The sequence below is a fragment of the Trichosurus vulpecula genome, chromosome 4, assembly GCF_011100635.1.
Source record: "Trichosurus vulpecula isolate mTriVul1 chromosome 4, mTriVul1.pri, whole genome shotgun sequence".
NCBI classification, from domain to species: Eukaryota; Metazoa; Chordata; class Mammalia; order Diprotodontia; family Phalangeridae; genus Trichosurus; species Trichosurus vulpecula.
Window position 1 is genome coordinate 164849666 of NC_050576.1, and position 19162 is coordinate 164868827.

The following is a 19162-nucleotide window of genomic DNA, read 5'->3' on the forward strand; positions in this document are numbered from 1 at the left end:
TTAGTTTTCTCATCCGTAAAATGACAGGGTTGGATGAGATCACCTCTAATGCCCTTTCCAAATCTAGATCTAAAGATGTGAGGACCACAAGGAGGAAGAAAAGAGACAGAGTAAGAGAATGAGCCCTCAAGGAAGACAAGAGGGAGAAGACAGTAGGGACAAAGAGAGAGGCAGAGACAGAAAGGGAGATCCAACAATTGGTGCTGAGGGTTTCAGAAGCAGACTCTTCTCAGACATGAGCAAATCTGGGAGGGGAGAGAATCCCAAATCTGGGAAAACCAATGACTATCATCTAGTCTTCTAACCTAGACAGATTCTGAGGACATTTCATTATGAAAGAGAGATGAGCTAGAAGAACAACAAGGAAGAGAGGGAGAATCCTGGAAGTGTTCATGAAGTCACACTTCTCTAGCAGGGGTCCTGGCTAGTTCTCATTTCATAATAAAATGACTAATTGTCCTTTCTTCTCCAGGTACAAACACATCACACGATCATGTCTTATCATCAGCAGAAGCAGCCCAATATCATTCCTCCTCAGCTTCAGGACCAGCAGGTGAAGCAGCCCAGCCAACCACCTCCCCAGGAGATATACTGTCCCAAGAACCCAGAACCAGGCAACACCAAGGTGCCACAGCCATGCTATCCTGAGGTCCCAGTGCCAAGCAATCCTAAGGTCCCAGGGACAGGCACCACCAAGTTACCTGAGGTTCCAGTGCCATGCAATCCTACGGTCCCAGGGACAGGCACCACCAAGGTGCCAGAGCCATACTACCCTGAGGTCCCAGTGCCATGCAATCCTACAGTCCCAGGGACAGGCACCACCAAGTTTCCAGAGCCCTGTCCCAACGTGGTTATTCCACCCATTGCTCAAGACAAGTACCCACAGGTCCCCAAGACCAAACAGAAGTAAGATGACCCAAGATCTCAGCCTCACCTTCCATGGCACAAACTTCTGAATGCTGAAACTCCCTTGTCATCTGCTGTCGAGATTTAATGCCGGTGAATCTTCCTTAGTGGTTTTGAGCCATATGCTAGGACCCTTCATTTGTTCCCTGAAAACATTCAGCAGTGACTCTTGTCCCCATCCTGAGATCCCTAAATACTTGGATCAGGCTGAAGCTATAGATAGCTGCCCAAGCCATCCCTTGGCCTACTCAGCTATCAGGGCTCTATTCAGAATAAATTCATGAGGTACTGATTCTTCCTCTCTCTAGCCTCATTAAAGTCACTATTCAAGCTGATTTTACATGTGCATTTGTATCATTAGTTGTACCCTGAGTGACCCCAACCAGTGCCTTCCTAATTTGCTCTTCTTCTAGAGTAAGGGGTAATGTAGGGGCACTAAAGGGCTATGGGACATTCAGAAAATAAAACCAACTCATGATCTTTGTAAGGTAAGGGGTTGAGTGGAGAAGCGTACAGGACACAGAGTGCTCTATCCTAGCACAAGCTTTAGGCTCAGCTGGCATCATGCTGGCCACACAGGAGTCATTGTGCACATGAACATATACCTTCTTTGGCTGCTTGGGTGAGAGTCAGGCCTGGAGCACTGGGCCTCATTCCCAGAATCCAAGATGCTCCCTTACCAGCCTAGCCCATGTCATACCCTGCTGATGATGCAACGGAAAGATCACTAGCACTGGAATCTATAGAGCCAGCTTTGAGTCCTCCTGTCTCTTCTGTTTAATAATTGTGTGATTTTAGCCAACTTACTGACCCTCTGCTTCCTCATGTGCAAAATAATGTTAACATACTCCCTTACTAATAGGAGTTCTGTGCAAAAAGAGCACTATACAAATGCAAAGCATTATCCTTATTATGATGATTTTCTTTAATTAGGTAAATGCCTATCTACTCTAAGAAGACACCATCTCTACATGCCTTCACCAGCTCTTCTCTCCATACCCATAGTTATTGAGCTGGAAGGATCAAGCAAGCCAGAAGTTCTATGTTATAGAGAAGTTAACTGTGGCCCAAAGAGGGAAAACTAACTTACCCAAGAAGAGAGAGACAAGTCTAGAACCTTGGTCTTCTTTTTTTTAAATTCAGCACACTTTCCATCACACCATACTTACTCTCTATGTCCTCTGTTCAACTTCTTTCATGTAACACTGCCTGGCACTGATTTTTAGCTTTGCCAACACATTTCACCTAATTCCTTCTGTGTGTAGATCCCTGTACCTGGCTGAGAGTAGAGTATTTTTTAAATGGAGGAAACACTGTCCCTGCTTTGAGGAAACTCATGACCTGAATGAGGAGATGGGATACATCCTCCAATACACTAGAAAAAGCCAAAGGATACCTAATAAATACAATTCAAAGGCAAATTGGTCCAGTGCATGCACAACCTAAGCACAGAGCAAAACAAAGGTTGTAAATAAATGGGGTGAGAGGTTTGAGCAAAGGTGAGAAGGAGAAGAAAGCGTTCTAGGTGAAGAGATGGCCCAGTTGATGGGAGATACAGTAGTAGGGAAGGTATAGCATGGGGAAGAAAAAAAGCTTGTAGCTCTGAAGCTAACGACAGGAGCTGATAAGTGACACTGGTGAGAGTAAGGATAGAGTTAGGGGAGGATGATTTGGTGAAGAGCAGTAGCATGGCAGTAGCAGGAATACTAGATCTGGCGTCAGAGGCCTCAGGTTCAAATCCAACATCTGATACTTACAAGCTGAGTGCCTTTGAACAAGGCTGCTTTACCCAACAATCATTTATTAATCACCTTAAATATGCTAAGCCCTGTGGCAGGTGCTAGGAAAATAAATAGAATCACTAGGTGGCATACACAGCTACTCAACTGATCTTGTTCAAAGATAACAAAAGGTGTGGTAAGAATGCATCTCTTACTCATCCTGGAATTTAAGTGCCTACTCCCCACTTGTCAGAAGCACTGAGGAAGTCCCAAGCTCTTTGTCATTATCAGAGAGTAGATAGCTTTTTATGCCTCGGTTCTGACTTTCTCTTTGGGGCCAAGACAGCTTATTAACATGGATGTGAAATGTATTGATCTACTTAATAAAAAATGAGCTTTGAGCCCCCACCAGTAGCAAATTCCACTTCATCCTTGACTATACACACAGTGTGTATTTGTGTGTGTGTAATATATACATATATACACATAAGTATGTGCGTATATTCTCCATCCCTTAAGAGACCTAGTCGCATGACTTTGCTGGAGGAGAATTGACTTTCTACACAACAGACAGGTCCTCAGAGTTTTCTCTTAGCATGAGAACAATAGAAGCAATGGAAAAAAAAAACCAGAAACAATAAAATAACATAGCAACTGAGAATGTGCATACCCTTAATTTTCCCCTAAATAAGATCACTTCAAACCCAGGAGATCTAGAAAATACAGATTTTTAAAACATCTGGTTGCCTCTGACTGTTCCACTGTGAGTGGCCAAAGGGGCCAGGACAATGCAAGACAATTCCCCCTCAGTGTTCTAATCACATTTCTAGCAGGCAGAGTCTTTAGATGAAGATGCAAAGTCTCTGACCTGGGACTTGTCTTCTATCAACTTGAAGTGTGAATCTCAGAAGAAAGTGCCAACTGGGTCTCATGAAAGCCAGTGCTTTTCTCAGGCTCAGATGTGTTGTTCTTGGCCAGAACAATTTGACAATTTCTAGCTTTGGTTAGCCCGCCACAGAGTAAGAGCGGGCTTATCTGTCATCCCCAGAAAGGAGCAGTCCAGACATTTAATCCTGGATTCTGACCTTAAATATAATCTTACCATAGTAAAACAGCAAGGCAATAATAACAATGTAGATGATAGTTGTCAAAATGCCTACGTGGTTCTGCATCGCAAAGTATACGAGACTCTCCACATTCCACGTAGAAGGTAGAAGAAGTAAACCATCTATTCAGACACCAGAGAACCATATCCCACAAGCCATTTATCCAGTCTATCACAGCAGTAAAACATTCCACACACAATATTACAACCTGGAGCCTCGCCATCCCAAAACCTCTCTGACCCTTTGCTGGGGTCTTCCCCAAAACAAACTCACAGTAAAGCTAAGTCAGCCTGTTCAGTTCTAATAATCACAAGGGCAGCCATTAGCAGCCATAACATCTTTCTCTCTCTCTCTCTCTCTCTCTCTCTCTCTCTCTCTCTCTCAATCTCTCTCTCCTCCTGCATTTTTTGTGATATAACTTCCTTAACTTCCTTTTCCTGTCAGGAAGTTCCTCCCACCATGTAACTTAGGCTTCCTGTGACATAAGCAGGTCACATGGCCTATTAATGGGTGGGAAAGATCTTCAAATCCAAATCGCTACTACACCCAGTTATGTCATATCATTCTATCATTCATCTCACTCTCCGGCCCAAAGCCCCACCACTCCCCTAAGCAGAGAGCTGAAATGAGGAGCAGCCATAGTATACAGAATGTCAGATAATTTTTTTAAAAAATACAAAACCTATTTCAAGGAGCTTATATTCTACTTCTTTGGATTTCCTCTTTCCCTACACTTAAAATGCTTCATACTTCAAAATATCAGTATTTTTATTGATAATATTCAGACATTCAAATTGATCAATGATTCTGTAGAGGGAGAAATGAACTCAGGGATGTAGAAATCCCAAACCAAAAGAGAAATGAACCCAGGGATATAGAAATCCCAAACCAGAATTCCTAAGCCAAGGCCGCCTGGAATGAATTCGCAGACCCAAGCATGCTTTAAGTCAAGGAGGCAAAGATTTATTACGCTTTATGTAAATAAAGTGGGCAAGAGTTCTTAGGGAACCTGCAACCATACAGGGCTACAGGGAATGTTTAAGTACAAGATTTAGGGGTGAAATCTGTCAATTAGGTGTTTTGGGGTGGGATCAGGGGCTGGTCAAGGCGTGATTAGGGGTTGGTCAGTTCTTAAAGGAACATGCACTTTTTGTATCTACTGTGCAGGTATCTTACCCAGAGTTCACTAGGAAATTGCCCAAAGTGGGGGGCTACCCAGGGGTGTGGTTTTGCCTGTGAAATGTCACTAAGTCACCAAAAGTTCACAGCTGACTGGGAATATCCAGGTGGACTCCATCACTTGTCTTGTTGGACAAGATTAATGTAAGGGAGTATACATTTGACTATGTCTAGGATACATGTTAGACTCAGTGTATAGTCAGTTATCAGCATCCTGAATAAATCTATAATTGGGCATAGTTGCTTACTGAGGAAGAAGCAGAGATAATTTGGGGGCACACTGCCGCTTAGCTATAGAGGCTGCCTGGGAAAGAATATGTTTGAGAACTAGATGTGTTCTGAAATTGGAATTCTGCCACAGGCACAGGCACCCAAGCAGAGATTAAGGGAAAATGTGATGTTAGAATTAGGGTCCAAGCACAAGCACCCCATCAATTCCATAGATTCAAGAGTCCATTCTAATAGTGCAAATTACAACTCATCCATGCCTATCCATCTCTTCCTCTTATACAGTTCTTTGAAGATATGATTCAGCCTGCTCTCACCAAGCTCTTTCTTATTGCCCTATGTATGATACCCATCTTTAATTCTTCAGAGACAGTGCAGGTCCACATCGTACAATCACTAAGCAGAACCAGAGAAAGGTTAGAATAGAAAAGAAAGGTCTTTGTTTTATGTGCACCTTGGAATCAGCAAACAAGCTCCAGAATTTCCCAAAAGTAACCCACCCTGTCCTCTTCTTTCTTTTCAACTCTGCTCCCATCTCATTGTCTGTCTGAACTTTCCATCCCAAGTATAGATGCTGTTGGAAAAAGAAACATATGTGTATATATATATATATATATATATATATATATATATATATACACATATATATATATACATATATATATACATATATATATACACACATATATATATATACACATATATATGTGTGTGTGTGTGTGTGTGTGTATGTGTGTGTGTGTGTGTGTGTGTGTGTGTGTGTGTGTGTGTGGACAAGCAAGGCAAACTTCTTTGAATGGTGACAGATATCTTCCAGGACACCCTATGTTATCTTGGGGCCTGATGCATCCAACACAATGTCATCCACAAACATGAACATCTGGAAGACGTTACCATCTGCAGAATCTCACCATCCACAAGGAATTCCTCCTCACTCCGGACTCTGCTAAATTTTCCTCAGAGTGGTAAATAATCATGGTTAGCACATATTTCTTTGCTTTACGATTTGCCGGATGTTTATTATCAGAGGGTCGTTGAATAGGATTATTTCTGTTGTTGCACATTCCAAGAAATCTTGAATGATCTTAATCATGATGGGAGACACCTTGTTGTAAAAAAGCCTATAGAGAGGTACTTTGTTTTATTGATTCAAATGATTTTTTCATAATCAACAAATAATAAGCACAACAGTCTTATATTCTATATATTTTCCAGTGAATTGTAAGATGGTAAAGATGTATAAAAAATCTTCGTATTCCCTACAAATCCTTCTTTTAACATACCTTTAGTTAGTGAATGGATGATCCTTATGATGACTTGTATAGAAGGGAAGGTGGGCATATAGGTCAAAAGTTATTGATGATCTCTTTGTCATCTTTTTTTCTGTATTAATATGATTTGAAAATGTTCCTCCATGCTTTTGGAATCTTCACCTTCAGCACAGTTTGGGCTAATCAATCTGTTTTTCCTTTCTCTGTTCTCTTTCTTACTCCTTCTATGTTCTCTTCTCATTAATATGGGTATGCAAACTATTAGTTCAGACCGTTTTTGATATGATGGCTATTCCATCTGCTATATCCTATGGCTGGCTTGTTTCTAACTTGACTGCAAGAGCATGACCTCCTTTGAGAAACCCTATTGGAGATTTCTGTGATACTTGCTTATGATCAGCTCTCTTTTATGCTCTCCTTAGGATTGAATTACTTTATAATGCTTAAAACTAATTTGTTAAAGACTGTGACTTTTGCTGGCTCATACTAGTAGAAATTGCATCTAGATTTGCACTCAGCCACACAAATTTGTATCACCTAACCTTAGAGAGTGGATCCTGAGCTAGGTCAATGTCAGAGTAGTGGCAGAATCCACACTTTCAGACCCTGAAAACTGTAAAATCATGGAGCTGAAACAATGCTGGAAGTTGTAACATCATTTTTAAATAGAATATGGCACTTATCAGAAAATAAGAGACGTATGACATAATAATTACAGTGGGATGAAAAGTAACTGGGACAAAGCAAAATAATTACATGTTTTGACTTGAACAATAAAACTTACAACTTTAAACAAAATTTGCCATGTGTCCTCCATTTGCTGCAAATCACTTGTTTTATGTGATTTGACATTAAATTCACAAAATTTTGATATTATTTAACTTTTCGTGGTGAAACTACACATCACAATGAATGTTAAATCTATCTTTGATAACCAGTACATTGTTCCAGATAGATCAAATAGGTTTTTTAATTAATTTTGTTTTCAATCAGCAAAAATCTGATTTCTTTTCCTCCCCTTTAACCGAACTCCTCTGAATTGAGAAAGAAAGTAAAAGCAAAACCCCTGTTACAGACATGTGTAGTCAAGCAAAACAAATTTCCACATTGGCCATGCCAGGGAAAAACGTTGCCTTTTTTACACTCTGAATCTTTCATCTCTGAATCTGGAATCATGGTTGATCATTACACTAATCAGAGTTCCTAAGACTTTCAAAGTTGTTGGAATTTACAGTATTGTCTTTGTACAAATTGTTCTCCTGGATTTGTTCACCTCACTCTGCACCTTTCCTTATAGCACAATGGAATTCCATCACATTTATATACTGAATCTTATTCAACCATTCTTTAACCCCCCGTTGATGGGCATCCCCTCTGTTAACAATTCTTGCCACCACAAAAAGAACTACAAATGTTTTTGTACATCCTTACTTAGAGTTCGTTTTTGTTTACGACTCTTATTTCCCTTAATCTACTCTCTCTAATTCTCTCTTCTCCCTTCTCCCCTTTTTATCCTAGTTCCCTGTTGAGCAAAATGTATTTCTCTACCCAACTATGATGGTTTGGACACAGAAAGAAGAAGAGAAGCAAGAAGCAATAAAGCAAATAAAGCTGATCTCTGTACAAGCAAAACAAGTTGATTTTGGAGACAGGATGAGTATACAGCTTAAGAGTTATGGGTCTCACAAGAACATGATGAGACAAAATTTTTTCATGCCATCATTTTAAAAACAAGACAAGAAAACTTCCCAGAACTTCTGAACATAGAAAATAAGGTTCCAGTTGAAAGAATCCACAGATTGCCCTCAGAAAAACAAACAAAAAACTGTGCTGCAAACTACAATAGGCTTGTATAACAGTGGTTAAGTTTGCATAATATATAGGTTAAATTTAATCTTCTCAATGATAAGCAGCATATTCTGCAAGCAACCAGGAGAAAGATCTTCAAATATAATGGAAACAGAACTTGAGTAACATAAGGTTCTTCTTCACTCACCAGAAATAGCCAGTAGTTAATAAACATTTATTAAGCAAAAACCAATGGAAGGAATGGAATGATGTGTTCTGAAAAGCAAAGGAGTTCAAGATGCAACCCAACGTGATACTCCCTGCAAACCTAAGAATTACCATTAATGGAAAAAAAGGATGAAAAATTCGAAGTACTTCTATAATGAAAACAAGACCTGAGCCAGTGATTTGCTTTGCAGACACCTCAGGCAACAGAAATACAACCAAGGCAAATAAATAAAATGTTTTTTTTAATGAATGCTGCAAAATTACAAAGAACTATTATTGTTCAGAAGAATAGATGTGAAAAGACACCGTCACCCTATTCTGCAGAGGGGGCAGAGATCCATGAGTGTGGCACATTGCACATAGTGTCAGAATTTCTTTGATGTACTGATCAGTTTTGATGATTTTTTTTCCCTTGGGGAGGAGGGGTCTTGGAAAATATTGTGTGTTATATGGAATGATTCTTTGGAAGAAGAAAGCAAAGAATTGTTGTTCAGCCATTTTCAGTCATGTCCAACTATATGTGACTCCATTTGGGGTTTTCTTGGCAAAGATACTGGAGTAGTTTTCCATTTCCTCCTCCAGATCATTTTACAGATGAGGAAACTGAAATAAACAGAGTTAAGTGATTTACCCATGATCACACAATTAGTAAGTATCTGAGGCTAGATTTGAACTTGGAAAGATGAGTCTTCCTGACTCCAGGCCTGACATCTAGCTGCCCTAAAATAAATAAACAAAGAAAGAAAGAAGTGAATGAATGATAAATGAACAAGCAAACAAATACAGTAGGTAAGTGAATAAATAAATGGATAAATAAGTGAATGAATAGAGTGAGCTTATTTGAAAATAGTAATGAGGATTAGTTTCAAAAAGAACTTGTTTTCTAGAAAAAGTAGAATTTGTGATAGATTATGCCACATTCAATCTTTTTTTTTCAAGTATTGACTCAAAGGAGAAGCTCAACTGATTAGATCATACAGTCATAACCAGGCATAACCACTCACCAGACAACAGCTGCTCAATATGTTTTTATAGTGCTTGGAAGGAAATACAGAAGCTCTAAAGGCTAAGCTTTGTACCTTAAACCTGTAAAGTGAAAGCCAATACCACAAGTTATACGTGATGTAGTGAGCAGAGCTTTAGAGTGGAGGGAGTCAGGAAGCTTTACTTCTTGTATATATTCCAATTAATCAGAAAGGAGTTATCACTTGATAAGGTATTTACCTTACTTAAGGTACTTACTTACCTTCTTATTTAAGGTACTTACCTTCTAGGTGCCAGGCACAGTGATGTGTGCTGGGGACACAAATTTAAAGAGAAAACAATCCTTGCCCTCAAGGAACTTATATTCTGACAAGAGAGATGACATACATATGTATACATGTACATTGTTAAAACAAATACATAAATACAAGACAGCTATTGTGAGGGGAAAAGCACCACCATTCAATTGCGTAAGTCCTTGGGCAAGGTGACTAATTCTTCTGAGTGATCCCTCCAGATCTTTCCTAGAGCTTTGTTTTAATTTCCTTCCTCTGTGCCCTTATCATATTTCATTTTTACATTATTCTTCCCTGCATACATGTTTCGAGCATCACTTTCCTGATCTGTAAAATCATGCTGGACCAGATGTTGTCCAAGCTGTTTTCTGCCATCATCTTTCTAATATGTTTGATGTAGAAGAGTAGTGGCACCAAACCAGCTCTTTCCAGGGTTGAACTGTATCTTAGAAATTGAATATGTCATAAATGAACTCCCTAAGAAAAAATGCCCAGGACTGGATAGATATACAAGTAAAAAATCAAAAGAATTTTCTGGTCAATTCCTGAAAAAAAAATTTAAATTCCTGGCTACATAGCCAAAATCCAGCATTTTCAGGTAAAAGTGCTACAAGCAACCAGAAATGAAGAGTTCAAGTATTGAAAGCCATAGTCAGGATCTCACAAGATTTAGCAGCTACCATATTAAAAGAGTGAAGAGAATGGAATACAATATCCCCAAAGCAAAAGACATAGGTTTACAACCAAGAATGACTTACCTAGCAAAACTGAGTATAATCTTATAGGGTAAAATGGATATTTAATCAAATAGACTATTTCTGAGCATCCCTGATAAAAATATCAGAACTGAGTAAAACCTTAAATACAAACACAAGAGTCAAGAGAAATATATAATGGCAAATATAAGCAAGCAATTAGTAGGGATTGTAAAAGGGTGAAATCTTTACATTCTAATAGTAAAAGATGATACAAGTGTCTTCCCCTTAGAACTCGTCTATCATCGGGGTCATAGAAAGTGTTAAATAATACAGAGGGCCTGTGAGTGGTTTTGTTATGTTTTGATCATCTGAAAAAGAAAGAAAAAATAGGGGGAAAGGGAAACAATAGGGGAGAAAGGAGGAATAATGGAGGAACGTAATACACATGAGTGGTATGCACAAGTTGAAGTCTATCTACACTGAGAAGCAGTAGAACAAGTGGATATCACCTCGACCTCACTCTATCTGAGTAGGTCAGAGGATAGAATACACACCAGAACTTTTTGTAGAAATACATTCAACTCAACAGATAAATAAGAGAAAAGAGAAAGAAGGGAGAAAGGGGAACCAAGAATGAGGGTTGACTCATAAAGGAATTAATCATAAGTCAAACTTGATTGGAAAGTGGGATTGTAGAGAGACGTTTAAAAAGAAAAAAGGAAAGGGTAAAAGTTTGTGATTGGAGTCTGAGTTGAAGGGAAGAGAAAAGGGGAAGGGAATTAGAATCTGATTGCAATAAGCATAGAACATTGGTGCTGAATATATTCTTCTTTTTCTTCTTTATTGAGAGAGGGAGGGGAAGAAAGAGAAGGAAACAGACAATAATCATAACTGTGAATGTGAAAGGGATGAACTCAGTTATTAAATAGAAGATAGCAGAAAGAATTAGGAAGTAGAACCCAACAATATGTTGTTTAAAAGAAACATACTTGAAGCATAAAGATGTACACAGTTAAAATGAAGGGCTGGAGAAAATTTATATTGTGCTTCAGCTGAACCAAAAAAAGGGCAGAAGTAGCAATCATTATATCAAACAAAGCAACAGCAAAAATAGGCTTCCAAGAGATAGAGAAACTACATTATGCTGAAAGACAGCATAAACAATGAGTTGACATAGCATATGTGCACTGAATGGCATATCATTTAAATATTTAAAGCAAATGTTAAACAGGTTACAGAAATAGTAACCATTGAATGAACAAAGGAAAAGCTGTTTCTTTTAAGTAAACAATTATAAAGTATCATATGAAATTATCAATATAATCATATAACATACATGATATCAAATATCATATAAAATTATCAATGAAATAAACAATTATCTAACTTTTTTAAAGAAAGAGGAAAACAGTCTTGCAAAGACATAGAGACAGGGATGGAATGGCAGATATAGGGAACAGCTATTGGACTATTTGGCAAGAACACTGAGTATGTGAAAGAAATTGATATGAAATGCATCTGAAAAGGTAAATTGGAGCTGGATTTTGAAGGGCTTTAAATGCCAGCGTTAGGAATTTGTATTTTGTTCTAGAGGCAGTAGGTGGACACTGAAAATTTTGAACGTAGGGAGTGAAATGATTTAGACTTAGGTCTTAAGGTAAAAATTTGGCGTCTGTAGAGGATGGATTGGAGAGGGAAGAGATTGATAGTAAGACGACTAAGTAGGGACCAGATACAATAGTCCAAGTAAGAGGTGTTTTGTCCATAGCAGCGATGACGTGAATGAAGAAGAGACACATGTAAGATGTCGTGTATGAATAGTATTAATGGGACTTTGCCACTTATATATGAGAGAGGGAAAGAGGAAGAGGGAAGAACTAAAAACTGCTCTATACACATAGGCCTCACTTCCATTGTGCTTTAAGCCCACACTCCCCAGAGACCTAGTGTTGGGAGATGCTTTGTAACTTTCCTTCTTGCTATATCTTCTCAATGTGTGCATTTAGGGTTAGAGGCTGTATCTGACCACTGGAGCCAGAAGGCTCTGGAGGAGAAAGTGAGGCTGGTGACTTTACACAGTTCTCCCTCATTTAAATCCAATTCATTTGCCAGTCATGGAATCACCTTCCTGATGTCATAGTCATCTTCAAGAACAAAGGACAAACAACAACAACCTTTTCTAAAAGCTAATACCCTTTTCTTGAAGCTAATAGAGTTGTATTAGTTGATTAATATTAGGGAACATGCCATATAGGGAAGCTCATGTTATAATACTGGAAGACAAAACCCTTCAGAGTTATTGCTGAACCCACATATAAATTGGCTGCTAAAACCAAACTAAATCATAGGCAGTTACTGAGGTGATTCTTTAAGAGTTACACAAGGATTAGTTAGATTTGACTTCCTTCAACTGATGGACAACCTAATCCTGGACACATGAATGAATGAATGATTGAATGGGTGGATGAAAAAGCATTTATTAAGCACTTGTTATTTGCCAAGCATTGCACTAAATTTGGGCAGCTAGGTGATGCAGAGGACAGAGCACTGAGCCTCAAGTCAGGAAGACTCATCTTCCTGAGCTCAAACCTAGCCTCACTTACTAGCTGTGTGACCCTGGGCAAGTCACTTAATCCTGTCTGCCTCTGTTTTCCTCATCTGTAAAATGCACTGGAGAAGGAAATGGCAAACCATTTCAGTATCTTCACCAAGAAAACCCCAAATGGGATCATGAAGGGTTAAATACCACTGAAACGAATGAACAATGAAAGTGCTAGGTTTGGGGGATACAAATACAAAAGTTAAGGCAGTCCCTATTCTTCTAAAGCTTACAGTATAATGGGGGGAGAAGGATAATCCCTTTTATCTTTTTCCTTTTCTCCATTCCTTTTTCTTTTCTTCCATCTTTTTTCCTTCCTTCCTTCTTCCTTTCTTCTTCCTTCTTCTTTCTTTCCTTCCTTCTTTCTTTCCTTCCTTTCTCTCTTCCTCCTTCTTTCATACATTAAATCCTCACAACCATATGAGGGGAGGGATTATTGTCTTCACTTCTCTCATGAAGGCACTCAGGTGCAGTAATGGTCTATGACTTGCTAAAGATCACAAATTGGGTAGGGAGTGATGTTGGGACTGCATCCAAGTCACTTGACTCTAAGATCAGTGTTTGGCTTTTTTCCATTATACTTTGCTGTCCCACAGTGAATCAGGTCTGGTTTGACATGAGTTTGTTTGAGGGTTGTTACACTGTGGAGTGCCTGTTACATTTTTGTCGGAGGCTAAATTAGAAATGGCATGGTAAGTAGCACATGGAATAGAATGCTGAACTTAAAATGATGAAGACCTGAGTTCAAATCCTGCCTCAAACATTTACTAATTATGCGACCCTGGGTAAGGAGCTTAACTCTCTCAACTTCAGTTTCCTCATCTGTAAAAATGAGATAATAACAAAAGCTAGGATTTATATAGTTCTTCAAGGTTTGCAAAGTGCTTCACAAATATCATCCTATTTAATCCTCACAACAACCCTATAAGTTGGGCACTATTATTATCCCAATTTTACAGATGAGGAAAACAAGGCAGAGAAGTTAAGTGACTTATCCAGGATCATAGAGGTAGTAAGTGTCTGAGGCTGGATTTGAACTCTGGTCTTCCTAATTCTAACTCCAGCACTCAATCCACCGTACCACCTGGGTGCTCCACAGGGCTGTTCTGAGGACATAAGGTATATAAATCACTTTGCAAACCCTAAAATGTTACATAAATGCTAACATTATTATTATAATATTATTAAACATATTACAGGAAGATTTATGTGAGTCACTATTGTCACAACTTAGGGGATTATAGAGACTATTTAGAGCTGGAAAGTACTTTGGAAATCATCTAGTCCGGCCTCGTTATTTTACAGATGAGGAAACTGAGACAGATAGGGTTAAGTGACTTGCCTAGAGTCATACAGCTAGTATGGATGGATTTGAACTCATGTCTTCCTGACTCCAGGTCCAGTTCTCTCCCCACTCCACCACCTAGCTGCTCCTTATTTTATAGATCAGGAAAAACTGAGTCTTTCAGAGGCTATCACATAAATAGTAAGGATAACATGCTGGAAACCAGACCCATGTCCTCTGGTTGCAAATCCAGTGTCCTTTCTACTACTCCATGTCGCCTTGTGGTTCCCAGGAGTTCTGGCTCTGACTGTTTCCATCTTCAGCCTCTAGGTGTTGCCAGCACCAAACAGTTCTCCATAATTCTACAGTCCTCATTTCCCTTGTGGGATCTCAGCAGAGCTTAAATCTTTGATGGGAAAGATGAGGGGAGAGGAGGGTTGTTCCCACCCCACTCTCCCCCCCGCTCCCACTCTCACGAAGACTAATTCATCCCATTTCTCTATCTGTCCTTATCTCATCATCACAGAGCTGGTCAGGACTTTGAGATTCAAAAACTCCAAGAGTCATGTTTGCCATCACCTTATAGCTGTGAGTTAGCAAGCCAAGTACTCAGGCATTCATTTCACCCTGAACCTAATGACTGCAGTGGGGGCAGACTGCCACCAGGTGGATGATGCCTTGTCTATATCCTCAGACAGATCACAGCCACGCCACGCCTGCTTATCCCATTCAAATTCTTGCGTGTGTTTGGTGAGCCTGAGACAGTTGCTCCTGTATGTGCTTAGTCCTATTTGAGAGGACTATATCAGGGCATGTCAAAATTGGAGTGATAATTTCCTGGCAATCAGTGTTTTGGTATCTCTCCTAACTTTGGCTGGCTCTATAGATAATTTTCTAGCCCAGATTGAGGCAGGGAAGTCATAGCTGGCAAAGCGGATAGAGAACTATGTCAGCACCCAAGATAGACCCGCATTTGGACTCTTCTTCAAAAACCTGCCATGTGATTCTGAGCAAGTACCTTAACCTTTCTCAGACTCAATTTCCTCACCTATAAAATGGGAATTATACAAATATCTACCACATAGTGTTGTTCTAAGAATCAAATGAGATAATATATAGATAAAGTGCTTTTCAAACCTTAAAGTGCTATATACATATTAACAATTATTATTTCTAGATCTATCTATTCACTGGTGTTGCCCAGACCCCACTCTACAGGGGTCATGGGCTCAATTAATCAAAGGCTTCTTCCTGATCATTCTTAGATATAGAACAAGATTCTCAGTCTTGTGGGCTTATATTCCTTATTCATAACCCTTATTCATTCCATATTCAAAAATTACTTTTTATTAGTCATGTAAAGTAGGAGTCCTTGAGTAATTGAAGGATCTGTGACTTCAGGGAACACCTTTGTCCAAAGCAAAGCTCAAACTGTGACTTAGTAGATAGACGAGCATAGAGGGTATAATAAGGTAAATAGAGGTTAAGCGACTTGCCCAGGATCAGATTGCTAGTTAAGCGTCAGAAGCAGAACTTGAAGCCAGGTTTTCCTGATTCCAAGTCCAGCATTACACCCACTACATCATACTGATTTGGCGGGGGGGGGGGGTTGGGGAGAGGAGAGGCAACTGGGGTTAAGTGACTTGCCCAAGGTTACATAGCTACTACACGTCTGATGTCAAATTCAAACTCAGGTCCTCCTGACTCCAGGACTGGTGCTCTAACCATTACACCATCTAGCTGCCTTTTTTAAAAAAATCATGCTGTCTTACAAAGCAGGAAACACTAATAAAATAATTGAATATAGCAAAGCATGATTCTCAGAGCTCCTGTCAAAGGACAATTTAGCATTCAACTGAGGCCCCAATGTTTTCCCTACTATGTGGTTTGTATTTCTTCTTCCTGCTTTCTAAATTTCTCCTCCCATTCTAGAGTTTCTATTGCCTTTCCACTAAGTGACAATACAAGTGATAGCTCCCTTACGTCCAACCTCCTTTTAACATTATAATAGCATCACAGAATGAACTACAAAATACAAAAACTGAGAGAGACCTTAGAAATCATCTAGTCCATTTCTTCAGAAGAAAATGAGGTCATTTTCCTAAAATCTCCTAAGCAAAACCCAGTTCCTTACGAATTCAAGACCAGAGTTTTGGGATTTTTTCCAGAAATAAAGCTCTGTTTTCAAAGTTAATATCCCATTCCAGGATAATAGATTTGTTAATAGTTTGCATCTGTGAAAAATGAGAGTGACCTAAGAATTCTCAGGACATAATTTGACTTTTGCAGAGAACATACAAACAGTACCCTACAGATCCCTATCACCTTCTTTCCTATCATCTTTCTGATTTGGAATCAGAGACTTGTAGAGTTAGCTGTTACTTTAGAAAATCATCTAGTTATACCTCGCTCTTCTTCAGAAACTGTTTTCCTCATCCCTCCACTTTAAGCTTGCTCCAACTTCCTCTTCTTCTTCTTACTTTGAGCTTGCTATCTCACTGTCTCTCATGCCAGGCTGGTTTATCATGTATTCAGTTTACCATAAGGAAAAGAATTGGTCTGTTACCACTGTGAGAGGTGAATGGATTGAAAAGTAGTTTTTTCCCCCCAAGTCCCTTTTATCTGAGATTTGCATACTGGTCCTCTGACTTCAAATCCAGTGATCTTTCTTCTATCTTCTTCACATAGTCCAGCTTTTTTCTCTGTGTGTCTCTATGACTTCAAAGCTTGTCTCTTTCATATTCCAAGCAGATTGCTGGCATCCAAGAATCATAGGCAAGAGCTTGAAAATCCACTTTTTCATCGGCCATAACACTACCCACTAACTGGTCTCTGCTAGTTTGCCTGACCTTTACATCCTGCTATGACTCCATTGGATCTCTTTATTTACGGAAAGGATCTCCTAGAGCTTGTTCACAGCCCATTTAACCTGAGAAACTTAATTAGATGTAAAGACACCTACAACCTTTGTTCTGGTATTGGCTTTAACTCATCTTGTGACAGTCATAGGATTGCCACATATTTTCCCAACTCAGCACACTTACTCCCCGACTAACCAGTCTTTCCCTGTGACTTTACCAAAGGGACAAACCTTCTTTTCTTCACTATGGAATGGGACATAAGTTGGAAGAGATAAAGATTATGGACACATAATATTTCATGAAAAAGAAATTCTTTTAAATCCAGAAGGGATTTGTATGGTAATTTGACATTTTTAACCTTATCTTTTTTACCTTGGAAGCAAAAATGCTGGTAATTTTTCAGTTGCAATTATGGCAGATTTGACTATGTTGGAGAGACTTAGAATATAATACTGGCAATAGAATGAATCTACTTTTTGAGGACCAGCCTAGCTTGGCTCAAGGAAGTTCATCACCAGTAGGTTGGGACTTGATGATGAAATCTTTGGCCATGACAACTGATAAAACAAACAGATAAATAAAAATACAAAATCTGCCTCAGGTTTAGACAGTCCCTTTTTGCTTCAAGATGGATTGTGACAGAAAAAAGGTCAAAATATACTAAAACACAGTTTTTAGATTTCGTACAAACTTTATTTATAAAAATTATTGATTCTCTTAACTCTTTTTGGCAATACAAGGATCTAAGACAATTCCAAAAGACTCATGATGGAAAATGCTATCCACGTCCAGAGAAAGAACTGTGGAGTCTGAATGCAGATCGAAACATACTACTTTCTCTCTTTTTTTGTTTCTCCTTTCTCATGGTTTTTTCCTTTGGTTCTAATTCTTCCTTACAACATAATTAATGTGGAAATATGTTTAATATGATTGTACTCATGCTGTCTGGGGAAGAGGGGAGCAGAGGGAGGGGGAGAAAATTTAGAACTCAAAATCTTATAGAAGTGAATGCTGAAAACTAAAAAACAAGTAAATAAATAATTTTTTAAATTGTTGATTCTTTTTATTTTAATGTCACATACATTTCTGAATTTACTGTTCCCTCCTACCTTACCCAAAGAGCTCTTCCCTACTGTTGTTCAGTTGTTTCAATTATATCTGACTCTTTGTAAAAGATACCATTTGGAAGTCCTCTTGACAAAGATGCTGGAGTGGATTGCCATATTGAACTGGACAGCTCATTGTATAGATGAGGACACTGAGGCAAAGAGTGACTTTCTCAAATCACACAGGTAGTAAATGTTTGAAGCCAGATTTTAACTCCTGACTCCGGGCTCAGCATTTTATCCACTGCACTACGTAGCTACCCTCTTACCCATAAGAAAGACTGAAAAAGAGCTTTTATAAACTTTAACTTAGCTATGGATACTCCAAATGTGAGATCTTTGTCCAATATCCAATGAGTTGAGGGAGAAACTAAACTGTATCAATCTTGACATTCTCGCTATAAACGAGACCAGAAAGCAGTCATAGCTAAACGGAAGGATGACTCACAGGTTCTCCTTGAAGAGGCAAATTTTTTTAAAAAGTTGTTATAGGTGGTTTTATCATGTGTCTCAAGGCAATAAGAAACATCATTTCGTGGGACAGTCAACCATCTTATATTATAGTGTTCATGGTAAATATCTACAAAAAGACCACCATAAAAATAATTGTAATTTATGTACCAACAATGGTTTCAGAAAATGAAGAAGTAAAGATATTCTGTTAAAAAAGGCATAGGAGAAAATGGAAAAAAATTTTTGGAAAATATGGATCAGGAAAAGGCAATAAGAAATGTCAAAGACTTGTAGATAACATAGGTTATCAACCCTCATTACATTATGAATACATTTTCATGATAATTAACAGAAAGTGCTATATATGGCCAAATGAAAAGGAACAAGCCAGAACTCTTTTTATTAATTCATATAGTGTGGGCAATTTAGGACAATTGATTTTTTAAAAAATTC

The 19162-nt window shown here is 38.7% G+C and overlaps 1 protein-coding gene across 1 annotated transcript; it reads left to right on the top strand.

The window, feature by feature from the left end:
* Positions 1-469: 469 nt before the first annotated feature.
* On the top strand, positions 470-910 carry LOC118847860 (cornifin alpha-like). The gene has a single exon (XM_036756531.1). It carries the CDS (start codon positions 494-496, stop codon positions 908-910), a length of 417 nt encoding a protein of 138 aa, XP_036612426.1. The 5' UTR covers positions 470-493.
* Positions 911-19162: the final 18252 nt, after the last annotated feature.

Excerpts from the sequence above, each read along its gene's own strand:
- LOC118847860 (XM_036756531.1), top strand. The coding sequence starts at position 494 with ATGTCTTATCATCAGCAGAAGCAGCCCAATATCATTCCTCCTCAGCTT.